Source organism: Octopus bimaculoides, chromosome 8, assembly GCF_046866305.1.
Source record: "Octopus bimaculoides isolate indiv1 chromosome 8, ASM4686630v1, whole genome shotgun sequence".
NCBI lineage: Eukaryota > Metazoa > Mollusca > Cephalopoda > Octopoda > Octopodidae > Octopus > Octopus bimaculoides.
This window is the reverse complement of record NC_142935.1, coordinates 75,518,636-75,536,246: the sequence shown is the minus strand read 5'-3', so window position 1 is coordinate 75,536,246 and position 17,611 is coordinate 75,518,636. Positions and strand designations below refer to the sequence as shown.

Sequence of the window (17,611 nt, the reverse complement as noted above, 5' to 3'; positions counted from 1 at the left end):
TATTTCTTCTGTAGTAATTAGGGATCTTTTGTGACTATATGATCGGTCAAGTTCTTTGCAATGGTGATTGCACCAACTCTTTCAGTATTTCCTATGGCATTAAACAGGGCTGCATATTCACCCCTGTTTTATTCAACTTGTTCTTCACACAAGTCCTACTTTACACAGTGAAAGACCTAGGACCTGAGCATATACATCAAATATCACTCAGACAGGGCTATTTTTGACCTCCACCAACTCTCTGCTTGAACCAAGACAGTGGAAAAGCTTATCACTGTAGCCCTATTTGCAGATGACTTATGGCACACAACGAAAACAACCTGCAGACCATTGTTGATTACTTTGCAGAAGCATCAAGGCTCTTTTGGAGTGACCATCAGCCTTGAGAAAATGGAGTCCAAGCAGCCCTGAGCATAATTTGCCCTCAACCAAACATCACTATTGAAGGAATCCAGCTTAAGTGTGTGGAGAGTTTCAGGTACCTTGGCATTACAATCTCAGCTGATGGATCATTTGACAGCAAATTTTCATCCAGAATCTACAAGGCCAGCCAAGCACTTGGAAGACTGAAAGTGAAAGTCCTCCAGCAGAAAGGTGTCAAACTATTGACCAAGCTCAAAATCTACAAAGCTGTAGTTGTTTCTACACTATTTTATGGATGTCAAACATGGACCCCATGCTGTTGACACATCAAACAGCTGGCACAGTTTCCCCACAAGGACACTGCACAGGATCAAGGGCATTTGCTGGCAGGACAGTGTGACAAACCAAGAAGTGCTGCACAGAGCTTGTAAAACAAGCATTGAGTCAATGTTGCTGAAGGCTCAGTTATGCTGGATTGGCCATGTCATCAGAATGACTGATAACTGTGTGCTCAGACAGCTGTTGTATGGTGAACTCATGCAAACAAGGAAGACCTAAACTGAGGTACAAAGACACTCTGAAAAGTAACCTCAAATGGAGAAGCATTAAACTACATGAACTTGAAGCGTCAGCTGCAAACAGATCAGCATAGAGGTCTCTCACCTCACAAGCAGCAGCTGCCTTTGAAGAAGACAGGTGACAGGGTCTTGATGCTACAAGAGAAAGACATCACGGTAGAATCCACCTCAGTCCAGTCAACAGACTATCACTGACATCTGTGGGTATCTGTGTGCTTCCAGCTTTGAACTGCGGAGTCACATGTGCTCTCATCACTGAGAACACAGACTTTGTTGTCATCGGACACCGATAGACTACATATCAGTAATTAGGGATCTACTATGTCCATGTTGTTGAGAGTTTGGTTTATGAAATATTGAGCTGGTTACTAGATGAGATTATATTCTCTGCTACTCCCATATTGTATTTGATTTTTATGAAGGTTAACAAAAGTTTTTACAAATTGGATATTTTATGACAAATTATAGAAAATATATGAATTTCTTACAGATGTAAATTTTACAAGTTTTGAAGAACAAAGTATTGAAGATTTAGATTTATCACCAAATTCCACAGATCTGAATGATTCTAAAGTACATCTTCTTGAGAACTACTTTCAAGCAGAACCTTCAACTGCAAATTCTGATATTGACAAAATAGAAATTACTTCCCAAGAAGAATTACCTGAAGAATCTCTACAAATCTCCAAACATATCATTCTTTTATTGTGTCTTCTTTTTTCGATGTGTATAGTAAGTATTATGCTTTATACTATTATAGTATTATTTCTCACAACTGATTGTTACGATGTAGAGGGAGGAATTATTATTTTTGTTTATTTATTTTTGCTCATCTTTAAAGAAAGGAAGGAGCTATGTTAGAGACATCAGTTCCTTTGAGCTAATGGGATGTTTTTCGTACCTTGATGTGAAAAATAGAAAAATATTATTAGATAACAGAAATTAATAATGTCTTAGTTATCATTTATTAATGATTAAACATCATAGATTAGAGGGTAGGTAAGTTTCTGGAAAACAATATCTGAAAACAAGTAGCAGTTTTACTAATTGTTTTATGACTGATAGGTGACTCTAGTATAATACTGTGTTTGAAGCAACTAAGTGGTGAGGAACTGATAAGTATTTTGTTGCTGTTCAGTGCCAAGTTCAATTTTTCCCTCAGGAAACACACCCGGCAATACAAAAGCATATTATCCACAGAGATATTTATCCTTCTCAGTTTCCTAAGCTGAAACATTTGTGATTTAGAATTGATTTTTATTTTTTTGCAAACTATTTCTAAATTATTTCATTAACATTTAAAATATAAAAATATTGTATATCCACTTTTCTTTCCAAAATAAGTACAGGATCAGCTGGGTTTTTTTTCTAATTTATCCTTTTAATTCTTTTAGTCTCTTTTCTTAAACTTCTGGCGGCTGATGAGTGGTAAGAAAACAGGAACTTATGTAGAAGTTGTCTTTTTCCATGGAGTTTTGTCAAGTGGATTGGTAAGTTATGTCAGTTCTTTCCTTGTTTTCCAACTACATGGTTCTGGGTTCAGTCCCACTGTGTGACATCTTGGCAAGTGTCTTCTATTGTAGCCACAAGCCAACCAAAGTCTTGTGAGTAGATTTGCTAGACAGAAAGAAACCTGTTGTATATGTATGTATGTATGTATGTAAATGTATGTATGTATGTATGTATGTATATATGTATGTATGTATGTATGTCTTTGTGTCAGTGTTTGTTCCCCCTCTGCCACTTGACAACCAATGTTGGTGTGCTTACGTCCTTGTAACTTAGCAGTTTGGCAAAAGAAACTGATAGAATAAGTACTAAGCTTAAAAAAAAGATAAGTACTGAGGTCGATTCATTCAACTAAAAATTCAAGGCAGTGCCTCAGCATTGAAACAAGTAAAAGAATAAAAGAAAAGATATTAGACTAAACCCCTCCAAATTCTTGATTATACAGAATATTAAGTGAAACCCTTAGGCAGTCTACATTTTAGAAATATATGCAGGAAGAGTTATAAGTTTTAAATATAAAAGCTTTACATATTGTGTTGATTTATTAACAAAATAATATCTAGAGGAATTTGAAGCTTATTCATCAAATACATATTTCAACTTTGAATGCTTATCAACTTTTTATATGAAAGACTGTTGAATTTTCCAATACTCACAGGTATTTAAGTTTTTTTGCTATTTCCACCTTACAATCTTTTTGCATATGCAGAATTTTCTTTAGAAATCAAGCCCTAGACAGTTCATAATAACTTTAAAGAGTATGATAAAAAAGAGACATTATGAGAAGGAATCCTCATCAACTCAACATCATCACCTTTTAACCACCATTTTCAATGCTGGCATGGATCAGGCAGTTAGACATTGTTGCAATGTCTGCTCAGGCATGCTTTCTAAAGTTAGATGCCTTTCTGAATGCCATCTACTTTACAGAGTTATACTACCAGCACCTGTGAGGTTATCCCATGCAGCTTGCAAAACTAAGATTCCCTTCAGCAGAGTGGAGCTACTGTAGAGGAAGTTGGCTTTATGTATGGAGGTGAGAAATTAAAGTGAAGAAGGAGTCAGAACTGAAAAGTTTCTTGTTGTAAAGGAGCTACATGGCTACTCACATTATAGAAGAATGTATAGGTGAAGCTGGAAAGAAAGATAAAATCGTGATGATGAAGTGTCAGGGGTGAACCTTGAAGCTAAAAGAAGGTGAACCTTGAAGCTAAAAGAAGGTGAACAGAGGTGAGTGTTGACAGAAGAACAGGGAGTGTGGGTGAGTAGAGGCTGCAAGAGTACATGAAGTAGTGAAGGATGATTAGAGATGGGGGAATGGGTGAGAGGGAAAATATAATGAAGAATAAGAGTTGAAGAGCGGTTAATGATAAATAGATGGATGGAAGAGTAGGTGATAACTGTAGAAATTGGGTAGAATTGAGAGATGAGAGTAGTGAGTGATGAACAAGGGTGGAGGCATGGCTGATAGTACATATGAGGTGAAGGGAAGAGTAGGTAATGACTGATTGTACAAACATAGGAGAGAAGTAGAAGAATAGTAATAATACAGCAAACAGAGGAAGGATGAGAGGGAGAGTAGACAGAGTAAAGATGTGTGGGTTGCATAAGAGTGAGTGGAGAGGCAGATATCATGCCTGGGGTGGGGTGGGGGAGCAATGTATGGTGGTTAAGAAAGGGAGATAATTTGTAGTACAGAAGAGTGATCAGTGTAAAATGTCAAGTGGAGAGTGACAATCGTCATCATCATCATAAAACATCTGTTTTCCATGGTGGCATGGGTTGGACGGTTTCACTGTGGTCTGGAGAGCCAGCAGCTGCACCAGGCTCCAATCTGATCTGGCAATGTTTCTACAGCTGGATGCCCTTCCTAATGCCAACCACTCCGAGAGTGTAGTGGGTGCTTTTTACATGCCACTGGCATGGGAATCTATATATATATATATATATATATATATATATATATATGTACATATATATATATATATATATATATATATGTACATATATATATATATATATATATATATATATATATATATATATATATATATATATATATGTATATATATATATATATATATATATATATGTATATATATATATATATATATATATATATATGTATATATATATATATATATATATATATATATATATATATATATATATATATGTATATATATATATATATATGTATATATATATATATATATGTATATATATATATATATATGTATATATATATATATATATGTATATATATATATATATATGTATATATATATATATATATGTATATATATATATATATATGTATATATATATATATATATGTATATATATATATATATGTATATATATATATATATATATGTATATATATATATATATATGTATATATATATATATATGTATATATATATATATATATGTATATATATATATATATATGTATATATGTATATATATATATATATGTATATATATATATATATATATATATATATATATATATATATGTATATATGTATATATATATGTATATATGTATATATATATGTATATATGTATATATATATATATATATATATGTATATATATATATATATATATATATATATATATATATATATATATATATATATATATATATGTACATATATATATATATATATATATATATATATATGTACATATATATATATATATATATATATATATATGTACATATATATATATATATATATATATATATATATATGTACATATATATATATATATATATATATATATATGTACATATATATATATATATATATATATATATGTACATATATATATATATATATATATATATATATATATATGTACATATATATATATATATATATATATATATATGTACATATATATATATATGTACATATATATATATATATATATGTACATATATATATATGTATATATATATATATATATATATATATATATATATATATATATATATATATAATGTAACCTCGTGGGCATTGGTACCATTTTCCTCTTTCTCCGTTCTTCCATTCTCCGCACTTTCCATCTTTCCGACGAAGGGCTACACCCGAAACATCATACACTCTCTCTTTCCTTCCTGAGCGTCCAATAATACTATCCATATCACGTCCTCACTTTGTTGTTTTTTTGTTTCTTTGTTATTGTTTTTTTTAACTATATATATATATATATATATATATATATATATATATATATGTATATATATGGAAGTGAGAAATTGGTATTAAAGAAAAAGATGATCAAATATAGTTCTACTCCCTTTTAATTACACTAGCAAAGTATTGCAGTTAGGTAAGTAATGAAGGAGTTAGTGATAGACAGACAAAAGGCCTGAGGAGGAAATTGAATGAGAGGATGCAGTTGTGTGCTTGTTTTTATATATATATATATATATATAAATGTCACCTAATTAACAGTGGAAGAGAATGTTCTGAAAGTATAGTTGCTAGAATAAGAACAGAATGGAGAAAGTTCAGAGAACTATTACGTCTGTTGGAAACAAAAGGTCTTTCTCTAAGAGTTAAAGGCAGATTGTATGATATTTATTTACAAACTGCAATGCTACATGGTAGTGAAACATGGGCCTGAATACACTCTGCATTCAGGGCCCGTGTTTCATGTGAAGACCAGAAAGAAATGTAGTATGCTCTATTGGATGTAGTATGCTCCAAGTGCAACATCAGTGTGCATATTTGACAAAAAAGCAAATGTGTAAAGAGAGTACACGGGTATAAGAGAAATCAGGTGTAATGTACAAGAGAAGGAAATGTTTGTATGGCCGTAGAGTTGAGAACAGTTGTATAAAAAGTGCTGATTGCTAACTGAACTCTCTCCATCTTGTTTTTATTCTAGCAACTATACTTTCAGAACATCTTCCTCCACATCTGTTACCTCTAGGGATCCTCCTGGGCATTTGAGAAAGTCCATTTCGTTTGCGCTCTTAGTGCTTATTGCTCCTGAGCATCTACCACATACAAAAGTCTACTTTCTCTGTTAACCTATCTATGATACACTGCATCACTTGTGTATCCATAATTTACATTAGGTACTCCATATAGAATTTTCCTACTTACTCCTTTTCTACATGCTGAGCAAGGCCATTTCCCTGATGGAGGTAGAGATCTGTCTGTTTTCTCTACTTACTAAAACTTTATTATTTGTTTGGTTGACTTTGCAACCTTCTGATTACAAGTTTTGCTTCCACATCAGGAATTTCTTTTTAATTTTTCCAGCAGAGGTAATTCAACTAGACTGAACTGCAAAAGAAATGTGATTTCTTTCAAATGTCATTTTTGTATGGTAAATTCTGAAAATTTATTTCGGGGATGTAAGTGTAAATATTCCAATACATGGTAGTTTATGGCTGAGACCCAAATTGCAGGTAACCTTTCAACTTTCCCTGGAACGAGATGCCAAAGCACACTTGTGTTGAATGTTGTGGGTGGCATTAGAAAACAGTTGTCATGAAAACCAAAATGCATGTGCATCTTGTGGAGGTTTTGAGTATAAAAATCAACTTGAAACGCATTCCTGGCATTCGTAATTTTGATGCATCAGGAAGACCCAATTGTTAGCAGTGCAGAGAGAACAAGCTATCAACCGATTGCAAGCAGGACAGTGTGCCCTGGTTGTTGTGAAAGCTTACAATGTCCATGTCTGTCAGCACCATCTGTGGCCTGCAACAATGATACAACAACACCAACAGCACTTCAGACTGTGCCCGCAGAGGATGCTCTCGCCCAGGTAAGACCACTTCATCCACCTGCAACACCTCTGTGATCGCTTCAGACCGGCAAGCATGACAACTTGTGAGACCACTGGCACTGGACAGCAACCCATCAGTGATGATGCAGTATGACGTTGACTGGCCACCAACAACCTGCATTGCCATTGTCCTGCTTGAGGGTCTGTCCTCACTGCTGACCACTGTCAGAGACGACTGCAGTGGTCTACACAGCACCTACATTGGGAACATAAACAATGGAAGTCAATAGTCTTCTCTGATGAGAGCTAGTACTGCATTTCCACTTCGGATAGCAGAGTGAGGGTGTGGCATAGGAGGGGTGAATGCTATAGAGATGCGTGTGTCATGGTGAGACACTTGGAGTGACCAAATCATCATGGTTTGGGGTGCTATAGACTTGAATCAGACAATTGGGCCCCATGGTTTCCAAAATGCTGGTAAAGGCAGAGGAAATAGCATCACAGCCCTTCTTCGCACATCACCATAGCCACATGTTCCAGCAGGACAATGCTCCCTCTCACATGGACTTCCATGGATTTCCTGCATATAATGCCTGGGGGAGAGCAATGTATGGTGGTTAAGAAAGGAAGATAATTTGTAGTCAGAACCATGCTATGGCCGGCTCTCAGCCTGGATTTGAACCCAATTGAACACCTGTGGGATGAAATCCAGAAACGGCCGAACCAGGTGGTCCTAAGGCTGACAACTCATGTAGAACTGGAAGCAGCTTTCCTCAGGATGTGGGTACAGGTACCAATGGCTTTTGTGAGCTGCCTCATGCAGTTCATGTACAATGGTGTATGGCCGTTTTGAACACCTAGGGAGGGCACACATGGTATTGAACATGTCATGCCCTAAAATCTTGATGTGCTGGATCCGCCCACTACCAGAACATATGATGATGACCCATAGACTGTGGTCAAAGTGCATCCAAAAAATTGACTTTATCAGATTTATGAAAATTTATCTCTGCCATAATGAAATTAAAACATATTTCATGGTCATACACATCTTGCGGGTTTTTTTTTTGCGGTTCAGTGTATATGAAAGGGATCACTAGCATATAGAACTTCCCACTGGCAACTGTTCTTAAATTCTTCTGTTATGGTTTGTAGGACTGTGATGAATAGAAGGGAACTGAGAACCAAGCTCTGATGGACTGCACTTTAAAGTCATCACTGTACTCATTGTTAACTCAACTTACTGGCAGTATTTCTGTACATGGCTTGTATGACTTTCTTCAGGTCAACAAATGCTAAATACAGCACATTACTTTTGATTAAGTACTTCAGCAGTTGTCTTACTAGGAAGAGAGCATCAGGAGTACTTTTCCTTGGCACAAAAACAGACTGCATCTCATTTAGTTCCAATCTCTTTTTAATTATTTAAGCTATAAATCTTTCTGTAACTTCCATGATTTAGTCCCTCAATTTGATACTTCTATAATTTCCTCTCTCTAAAGCATCTCTTTTACCTTTACAGTGATTGACTCTCATGCTTCTATGCTAGTCATTATGAATGACAATGTAGTGAGACATGATAAAACTATTTTTCACTGAGGTGCGAGTTAGTTGCGCTTCGTCAGATGCAAACCAGGTAGGGTTGGCGTTGTACGGATTCAAGCAACAACTTCTGCCCAATGTACCTTCAGATAAAAAGTTAGTTCAGTTGCTGCTAGTATGTTGGATGGTCAACCATGTCACTTTGAAGCTCCTCATCCTGTCAGCTTCATCTAAAACATGGAAAGTGATATATTTTGGTTCCTTAGCTATTATATTTTCAGAATGATTGAGAAGTTATTTAAGTTATCCTGAGCAACTTTGACTCTTCTATAAGTTCTTCACTTGACATTCCAATTATTGCTTCAAAGAATTTGTTTAATTGATATATCCAGCTTGCAGAATTTTGTTCTTTTAGCAGTACTAGCGTCCACATTATGGAATCAATATTCATACTCATATTTATGGCAGTTGAACTCTGATAAAATATATAGTTAGTGAAACCTGATCCATTCATGTCTTTCACTACATTTCCTTCAAACTGAGGCTCTAATGTTTGTTAATTTTCGTAAACAGTAAAAATCCTTTTGCACACAATTGTTTAGTGTTCTTACAGGATGTAAAAATAACTAATTTTTTAATAGCAAAACAAAATACTGCCTTCTGAATCTTTTTGTAAACTGTTGACTTTCTTCATTATGACTTTCTAGAATGAAACCAATGTTTGTACAAATTGAATTTGTCCTAGTTATTTGAACATGTATCATGTCAACCTTTGTATTTTGATTTTCAATGTGTTTAATAACTTTCTGTACTGTGTCATATTACTGACTCTTGTATCTTTGCTAAAACAACTTTGTATACAACCTCATTGACTGTGCAAATAACTAAGCCACATCCTACTCCTGCATTTTAAGCATTCTTAGCAGTAATTCCTGATAGTCCAGGGGCTTTTCCTGACTTTGTGTCCCTAATTATTTCATCATACTATTGTCAATAAAAATATCTGGTCTCTTTGTTGGGTTTTCTACATTCAGTAGCATTTCATAGAAGCATTTCCATGCCTCTTTTTCTTTTCAGAATCACTAAGTACAAGTGTATTATTATCCATTTGTACACACTTCTTATTCACATCATCTCAGTTTTCACGTCTTGCAATGTGCAATATCTCATGCTGTAGAATGTTGGCAAGCCTACATCTACAAAGTATCACAGCTGCTGCCCGGGCTTAGTCAGACTAAGAATTCTGTCTTCTATAAATAATAGTTAAAATTTAAGGAAATCTCTCCGAAACTAATTTTAAAAATCAAAACATAGAAAACCCAAGATTCTTTTCTACTCTTGGCACAAGGCCCAAAATTTTGGGGGAGAGGGCCAGTCAGTTAGATCAACCCCAGTGCGCAACTGGTACTTAATTTATCGATCCCAAAAGGATGAAAAGCAAAGTTGACCTTGGCGGAATTTGAACTCAGAACGTAAAGACAGACGAAATACCATTAAGCATTTCACCCAACATGCTAACGTCTCTTATTTCTTTACTGCCCACAAGGGGTTACACACAGAGGGGAGCTAACGTTTCTGCCAGCTCGCCACCTTATAGAAAACCCAATATTAAGTCAATAAGGACTCTATGTTGGCATGTGTGCAATACAGTATATCTTTATTTGTCTTGGATTTCCAGTCTCTTCACTGTTGATCTCTCCATTTCTTGTAAGCAAATCAATTCCAAGATAACAGTTAGGCACCTTGGCAAAGGTAAAGCACGTGTACACCCCTCATTTATAGTCTTTTCAGATTTCTATAACTTCTTTCCAGAACTCAATTATAGACTGGAATTTATGGATCATCTTTAGACCCAGGTCCTCCTGTAATTCCATTAGTTCCATTTCCTCAGTAGATGATTTTGTAACCAGAAGTTCGCAAATTGGACATCCATCATTGATCACATCAACCACAGATGGATTTACAAGAAATGCATAGCAGGGCTTCAGCTTCCACAAGTCATCAAACTTAGCTAGGAAATTATCAAGCAGTCTTTGTAATTAAGAAAATGGTCTACTAGTAAAAGTCCATTGTGTTACATAGAATTCCCAAAAAGAAGGATATTCTGTCAAAGAAAGCAGTGAGGTATTTATTTATTTTGTTCCTACAAATAAACTCAAAAGGAACAATTTAATAAGATTAGAAATATGGTAGCTGAATTACTAATTCTATCAGATGCTAACCTGAGAGTTTCTCTTCTGAAATATTTTGCATGGTTGGAAGTATTCTATTGAATGAAAATGTTCCTGTAAGCTGCCCAAATAAATGGGTAGATTGCAAATGTTTACCCACTTATCAAATGTTATGGATGTTTGTACTGCTTCAGTGCTTTCTGCTAAACCTTGTAAATGTAGCAAATGTATTTATAATAACTTCTCTGAGCCGATTGCTAGGTCAGATTACATTCTACTAACTTGGTTTTTATAAAAGTTAAAGAAAGTTTTTACAAGTGGGATATTTTTGATAATTTATAAAAATATATGAAATGTATTTAAATATATTTTATGGCTGTGAGGTTAGGAAGCTTACTTCAGGTTCAGTCCCACTGCATGGCACTTTGCACAGGTGTCTTCTGCTATAGCCTTGAGCCAACTGAAGCCTTGTGATTGAATTTGGTTGGTGGTAGAAGTTCCCATCATGTGTGTGTGAAAGTGTTTGTACCTCCTAACTGAGAGGAGGGAAATCTTGAAGAATAAAACAAAAGAGGAGGGGTAGATCTGAACTAACATCAATAATAGAAGATTGTAACAAGATAAGAACAACAACGTTAGCCAACAAAACAATAATAATACCTCTAAATAATCTAAAACTGTTTTTTTACTTCAGTTTCTGCTAGCCTGAATGTCTGTCTTATTCTTTTTGTAGGCAATGGACTGGTACAATCATTAAAGTATCAGACAAAATACCTTATTGTATGTAGTTCTAGCCCTTTATGCTTATAGTACAAATCTCACAGAGGCCAATTTTGCTTTTCATCCTCCTGGATTCAAAAAAATAAGCACCAGTCTAGTAGTAGGCTTGATATAATTGACTGATATTAGTGTCTCTCCTGAGTATATCTTCTGGATATTGCATGAGCTTTAATGATGAATGAGAGTGTAATCTCCAAGAGGCTCTACTATTCTTGTGAGGGTAGTGATTCCAGGTATTTCTAGCTCTGAAATACATTATCATGGAATAGTGCCATACAGATTGTATAACAAGATGTGTTGTATCAAGCATCATGCACAAATTCTGGAAATGAATTTCTGAAATTTAAAACATTGAAAAAAATAAATAAATAAAATGAATTTTTGAAGAAATCATGTTAATTTCAGCATTGTGAACAAAATATGAAGACATTTTTGATATATTCACAAATTTTAATGTATTTATATTTTTCCTGACTTTTATCTTGGTAATTAATAAATGGTTATTAATAATTAATAAATAATTAATTAATGGTTATTACTTCAATTTTATTTCTAGGGACTCATTTTATTTGTTATTTTTGGTTTTGATGTCAAAATGCGACTTGGAGCTTTTCTTGCCAGGTAACAACTGATTTTTGCTTTGTTCTCTCCAAATTATTTTTATCATAGAAGTTGCATTTAGCTTTGTTAATTTGTTTGTTTTTAAATGTTCATCCACCCATATGTCAATTTTCACCACCCATTATTCTTAAAAGTGTCAGTGGGTGGAGTCATCAGGCACATACATCATAGGATCCTATCAGAAGCTGACTTCATTACACTTTCCAACAGAATTTCCAAGCATGACCAACTGATGTTATGGATATCATCCAACTGTTTCACTTATGTCTCCTGCTGGTTGGCTCAGCTTGAAGAATCTGTCTTGTGATTCTTTCCTGTGACGTTCTACTCACATGTCTGTAGTACCAGAGCTGTAACCCTCTCAATGCAGAGATGTTGTGACTCAATCTGGAAAGACTCCTTGATCTCTGAGCTATGCACCATCAGGTAACATTACTTCAGATCTCCTTTGGAGAAACCCTGTTTTGGCCACTTGTATTCGTAATCATATCCTTTTGGTCATTACTCAACATTCATAGCATAAATGAGGATAGGTACAAAATCCAAATTGATGATAGCATGTTTGGATTTTTTAGCAATCTCTGCTATTCTGAGGATCAGTTGCTGAAGTTGGCACCTTACTATGCCAGTACCTGCATCCAATTTGGCTTCCTACCGCTCATTGTTTGTGAATATGACACTGAGTGTAGACTTTACCAGGAAGGTTTAACAAGGCGAATCCTCTTTAATTAGAGCATTCTTTTGTTTCCCCCTTTTTTAAAAACAGATTACCACTCCAAATTGCCATTGCTTTGGTGTCTTTCCAGAGGTCTAATCCACTTGGCATACACAAATTACCCAGAGAATACCTTCTCCTACTTAAGGCTCTTAACATCTCAGACTGAATTTCATCCTACCCAGTGGCCTTACCACATTTAAACATTTTAATCACCTTAATAATTTCAGCTTGTGAGATAAGTTTCCATCCCTAGATGCATCTCATATCCACCGGAAGATTTTATTGACTGAATTTAGGAAATCAGTCAAGTATTTTCTTCATGTCCCAAGGATGCTCTTCTCTGAAGAGAGAACTTCAGCCAAGTTCTTAATGGCAAGTTACAAAGTTGATGGATGTTCTGTCAAAATACTTTATTAAATGTACTGTAGAATGTTAGCAAAATCTGATGTAGGTTAATGAGAAAACATTACTTTGCTATCTGGTACTGATATTTGCCCAGTATATATGGTTTTGTGCTTCTGCAGTGGGTGGTGGGGTTTTGGAGACATGGATTGTGGGTGGGTTTTGCCAGAGGACAGAATTATGTGTGTGTGTGAGAGAGGAAAAGGGTGGGTTATGGCCATAAAGGACATGCTTATGGATGGCCATGATTTTACTTAGCTGAGCAGGTCTTTTCAAGCGCAGCAGATTGCCAAAAGTCTTGGTCCCTTGTCATCTTCTTTGTGAGGCTCAACCTCTGAAAATAATTTTTCGTCTCATGTCTACCCCTTTCACAAGTTCCCTCCACTGTTAGAGACTGGCACTTCTTTATGCAGCTGTCCTTATCCATATGCGTCACGTGGCCATACTGGTGCAGTCTTCACTCTTGCACACTTCATCAGATGCCTCTTGTACCCAATTTTTCTCTTAAATCATTTACCCTCTGTCTTATATGCACACTAGCATTACCCATCCAGCAGAGCATACTGGTGTCATTTCTTCAAGTCTTCACATGCCCTCTGAAGTCACAACCCATGTTTCACTGCTATGCAGTGTAATTTTTCGTACACAGGCATCATACAAACTGCCTTTCATTCTGAAGGAGAGGCCCTTTGTTATCAGCAATGGTAGCAGCTCTCTGAACTTTACCCAGCCAATTTTATTCTAGCAGCTACATTTTCAGACCACCCTCCTCCACTGGTAACTTGGTTGCCTAGCTAACAGAAACTACTTACTACTTCTAAGAATCCTCACTGACATTTGAGGGAGTCTATTTTGTGTACATTTGTTGTGCATATCTGCTGCACACAAAGACTACATAGTGTGCAAAAGATGTGCAGGTTCAATAAACTTTTAACTTTCCTGTGACCACTGTACCTATTATGTATCCATAACTTGCACTGGGTACACTGTATGAAGTTTCTATGAATACCTTTTCTATACATTGAGCAGGGCCATCTCCCTGAAGGGATCTGTGATTTTGTCTGTTTCCTTACTTGTTTGGAAGGATTTGGTCTTTGCTAAATTCTTTGGTGTAAGAATTTTATTTTGCAGTCATGATGTTCCATATTTCATGGGACTGCATAGCACCTCTGGGAAGAGTCTTCTTCTATAGTCTGGGCTTCACCTTAGCCTTATGAGTGAAAATAGGTTAATGGAAACTGAAAGCTGATTGGATGAACCGTTCTTTAGATGCTAGACTTATTAATCCACTACCCAGTCTCAGGATAATAATTTGAGGTCTTCATGCATGTGTTTTACTGCTGTGACCCATTAGTCATGGTTTCCTTTCCCTACCATTCTTTAAAGTTCTCCAAAAAGTTATTGGCACTGCTCTCTCTTCTCTGGTTAAACCCTCAAGAAAAATTTCTAGGGTAAATTAAATCGACTTTCTCCTAAATTTGTGACCATTTTAAGAAATTGTTAGCATTAGTACAACTATCTGATCAAAGATAGCTTGTTTGGATTCATTTGGCAATAATATCTGTTAATTCCCGTTTAGCTCTAAAAAGTTGAAACAATGTTCTTTTCTTGGTGTGAACTTGGGTATAAAATGAATATATATATTCCCTAGTTAGCACTCTGTGTCATTTAGTTGATACTAAAATTTCTGGTTGGCATGCTAGTGTGTCATTTAGTTATAGGTTATCCAAATCAGTGACTCAGTCCCCATCGACAGTTTCAGCTACTTATAAAGGAATGATCATACCTTTACATAAATTTGGCTGAGATCACCTGATTATAGAAAAATTGAGCCTGCTAAGTTGATTTGCGGTTGATGATATTGTATGAAGGTGGAACTACAACAAATATACTCAACAATGAAAAATAAGTTATGAGCATTGCTCCAAAGAAAACTTACATAAACTTTATCTATTGTAGCTGTCGCTGCTTTAAGTGTTGTTCGGAAGGTGATGGTATCAACAAAATTGATGGAGCTACACAACTAAAATGTCACCAATTTAAGAAATATCACAAAACAAACTGTAGAGGTGATGTAGAAAGAGATATCAGGTAGGATCTCTACTTATTACAAATGAATTCATCATTGTTTATGTTCCACTTCCCAAATCTCAGTAATGACTTAAAATTAAGTATTTTTTGTTTGATCACAAGTTCACTAACTTCTTCACATTATTATGTATAAAAGAATTATACTCTATATAAAATTATTATTAATGTATGAAATAAATCCACTTACAAATGAAGTCTTTACCAGATTATTACAGTAAGTATTAGAGTTCTCTTAACTCAATGTTGAACATATAACCAGCAATTTAAATGCCTATTTTATAAATTCATAAATGTGTAAGTTACTTGTTAGGAATAATATCAGTTCAAGTATATCAATGTGGTATGGTTCAGTTTTAAAATATTTAATGAATGAAGAAACAAAGAAATTCTGTTCAGAACTTTGTTTTTATGTGTTTAAAATATAACTGCTTCTTATTGTTACAGATATAACCTGAAGGTTTACCGTGCAGTATTCCCAGGTAAAGTTTTATGTAAGTGGCTGGTAGATGCAGGTCTTGCTGGTGACAGCTCAGAGGCTATTGAATATGCAGTCAAACTACTCCAAGGAAATGAGATTAAAAGTGTCAATAAGAAGAAAACATATTTTAGCACAATGCATTTGTACAGTTTCTAAATGTACATTTTGTTTTTAACTTGTAAAAAGAGATTTTTAAAACACTGTCGTTTTGTTTTTATTATAAATGTCTTAACCCTTTAGCCTTCAGATTACTCTGTCAAGTATAATGCTTATTCATTCATGTTGTTTTGAATTAATCATGCATTATCTTGTAGCTTTGAGAAGCTGGAAGATGGCCAGTTTGAACATAAAACATACTATTTGGGTCAGATGTCATCATCACCGTTTAACATCCATCTTCCCTGCGTGCATGAGTAGGACAGTTGATAGGAGCTGGCCAGCTAGAAAATCTATTGAAGGCTACTGTATATGTTTTGGCAGGGATTTTACGGCTGGATGCCCTTCCTAACACCAACCACTCAGTTCTGACAATATCTGATATTGCCATACATATTGAATGCTCTCTTCTATATCAAAATTGAAAACTACACTAAAGGAGATATTGTCACTGTCAAGGAATTTGGAATTACATAAAGATAATATTGTAATGACTGTCCACTATGGCAGTAAGATATGTAATTTAATTGGACTTGCTTTGAACAAAATGCAGAATTCCAATACCAAACGGATAGTTTGGACTGGAAGTGGTCCAGCAATCACTAAGACGATCACCTGTGCTGAGATTATGAAACACAAGATAGAGGGCCTTCATTAATTGAGCACACTGGCACATGAAAGAGTCAAAGAAACTTGGCTGCCCAAGATATAAGGACTTGAAAAATTAATTGTGAACCGTGACATTCCATGTATCTCTATTTTGTTATCTAAAGACCAGCTTGATGTTAATGAACCAGGGTATCAAGCTCCTGGGAAGTGCAATATCCAGGATGACTTGGAAGATGGAAAATATGAAGGAAATCCAGCTTACAAAAAACAAAAGCAGTTTAAATGCAGGAAATGGAAAACGCCTTCAGCTCAAAATAAAAACCTTACAGGAATAAGTCTCTTATATTAGAGAAAGTGGATTTGGCCGTTTCATGCTCCCCCCCCCTCTATCGGTTTTTATCATTGCTATATGGATTTGTGGCATGTATCCCTTTGCTAAAGTTTACTGCACAATATGTAATCATCCTCCTTTTTAGTCACTTTGTACAAAAGTGTTTTTTTTTTGTTTTCTTTTTCAGCTCTGCCAGCTTTTTTTTTTTTTTTTTACACAAATTAGCCGGAGGCAGAATTAAGAACATTGAACAAAACACTCTGTACAGATTCAGTTAAAATGCTAATATTGAATAATTTAAAATTTGCTACATTTTTAAATCCTGGTTTCCTTACTTTGTGCCAATATTAGCAATTCATACTCAAGGTTCAAAATGCTTCCTTGGCTAATTTTTGATTTCTGGGTTTTTATAAGAATATCAGTGATATATGCAAGTGTTTCCCTGTATAGCCTTGCTGGTTCCATGACTGTCTAAACTTCTCCCTCACCAACTCCCTCACT

General features: G+C 34.9%; 1 protein-coding gene and 1 pseudogene across 5 annotated transcripts in view; both read left to right on the top strand.

Moving 5' to 3' along the window:
- The window catches only part of LOC106875671 (lysosomal cholesterol signaling protein), a 50,339-nt gene extending 34,127 nt beyond the window's left edge, over nucleotides 1-16,212 (top strand). For all 5 annotated transcript variants that reach the window (XM_014923912.3, XM_052970168.2, XM_089356654.1 and 2 more), the window contains 5 exons: nucleotides 1,432-1,673; nucleotides 2,336-2,431; nucleotides 12,261-12,325; nucleotides 15,405-15,536; nucleotides 15,981-16,212. In XM_014923912.3, the coding sequence (XP_014779398.2) occupies nucleotides 1,432-1,673; nucleotides 2,336-2,431; nucleotides 12,261-12,325; nucleotides 15,405-15,536; nucleotides 15,981-16,170 (725 nt within the window). In that variant the 3' untranslated portion in view covers nucleotides 16,171-16,212. The remainder of the gene's footprint in view (nucleotides 1-1,431; nucleotides 1,674-2,335; nucleotides 2,432-12,260; nucleotides 12,326-15,404; nucleotides 15,537-15,980) is intronic.
- Nucleotides 16,213-16,563: 351 nt separating this feature from the next.
- On the top strand, nucleotides 16,564-17,249 carry LOC149134448 (ribonuclease P protein subunit p25-like protein; annotated as a pseudogene).
- Nucleotides 17,250-17,611: the final 362 nt, after the last annotated feature.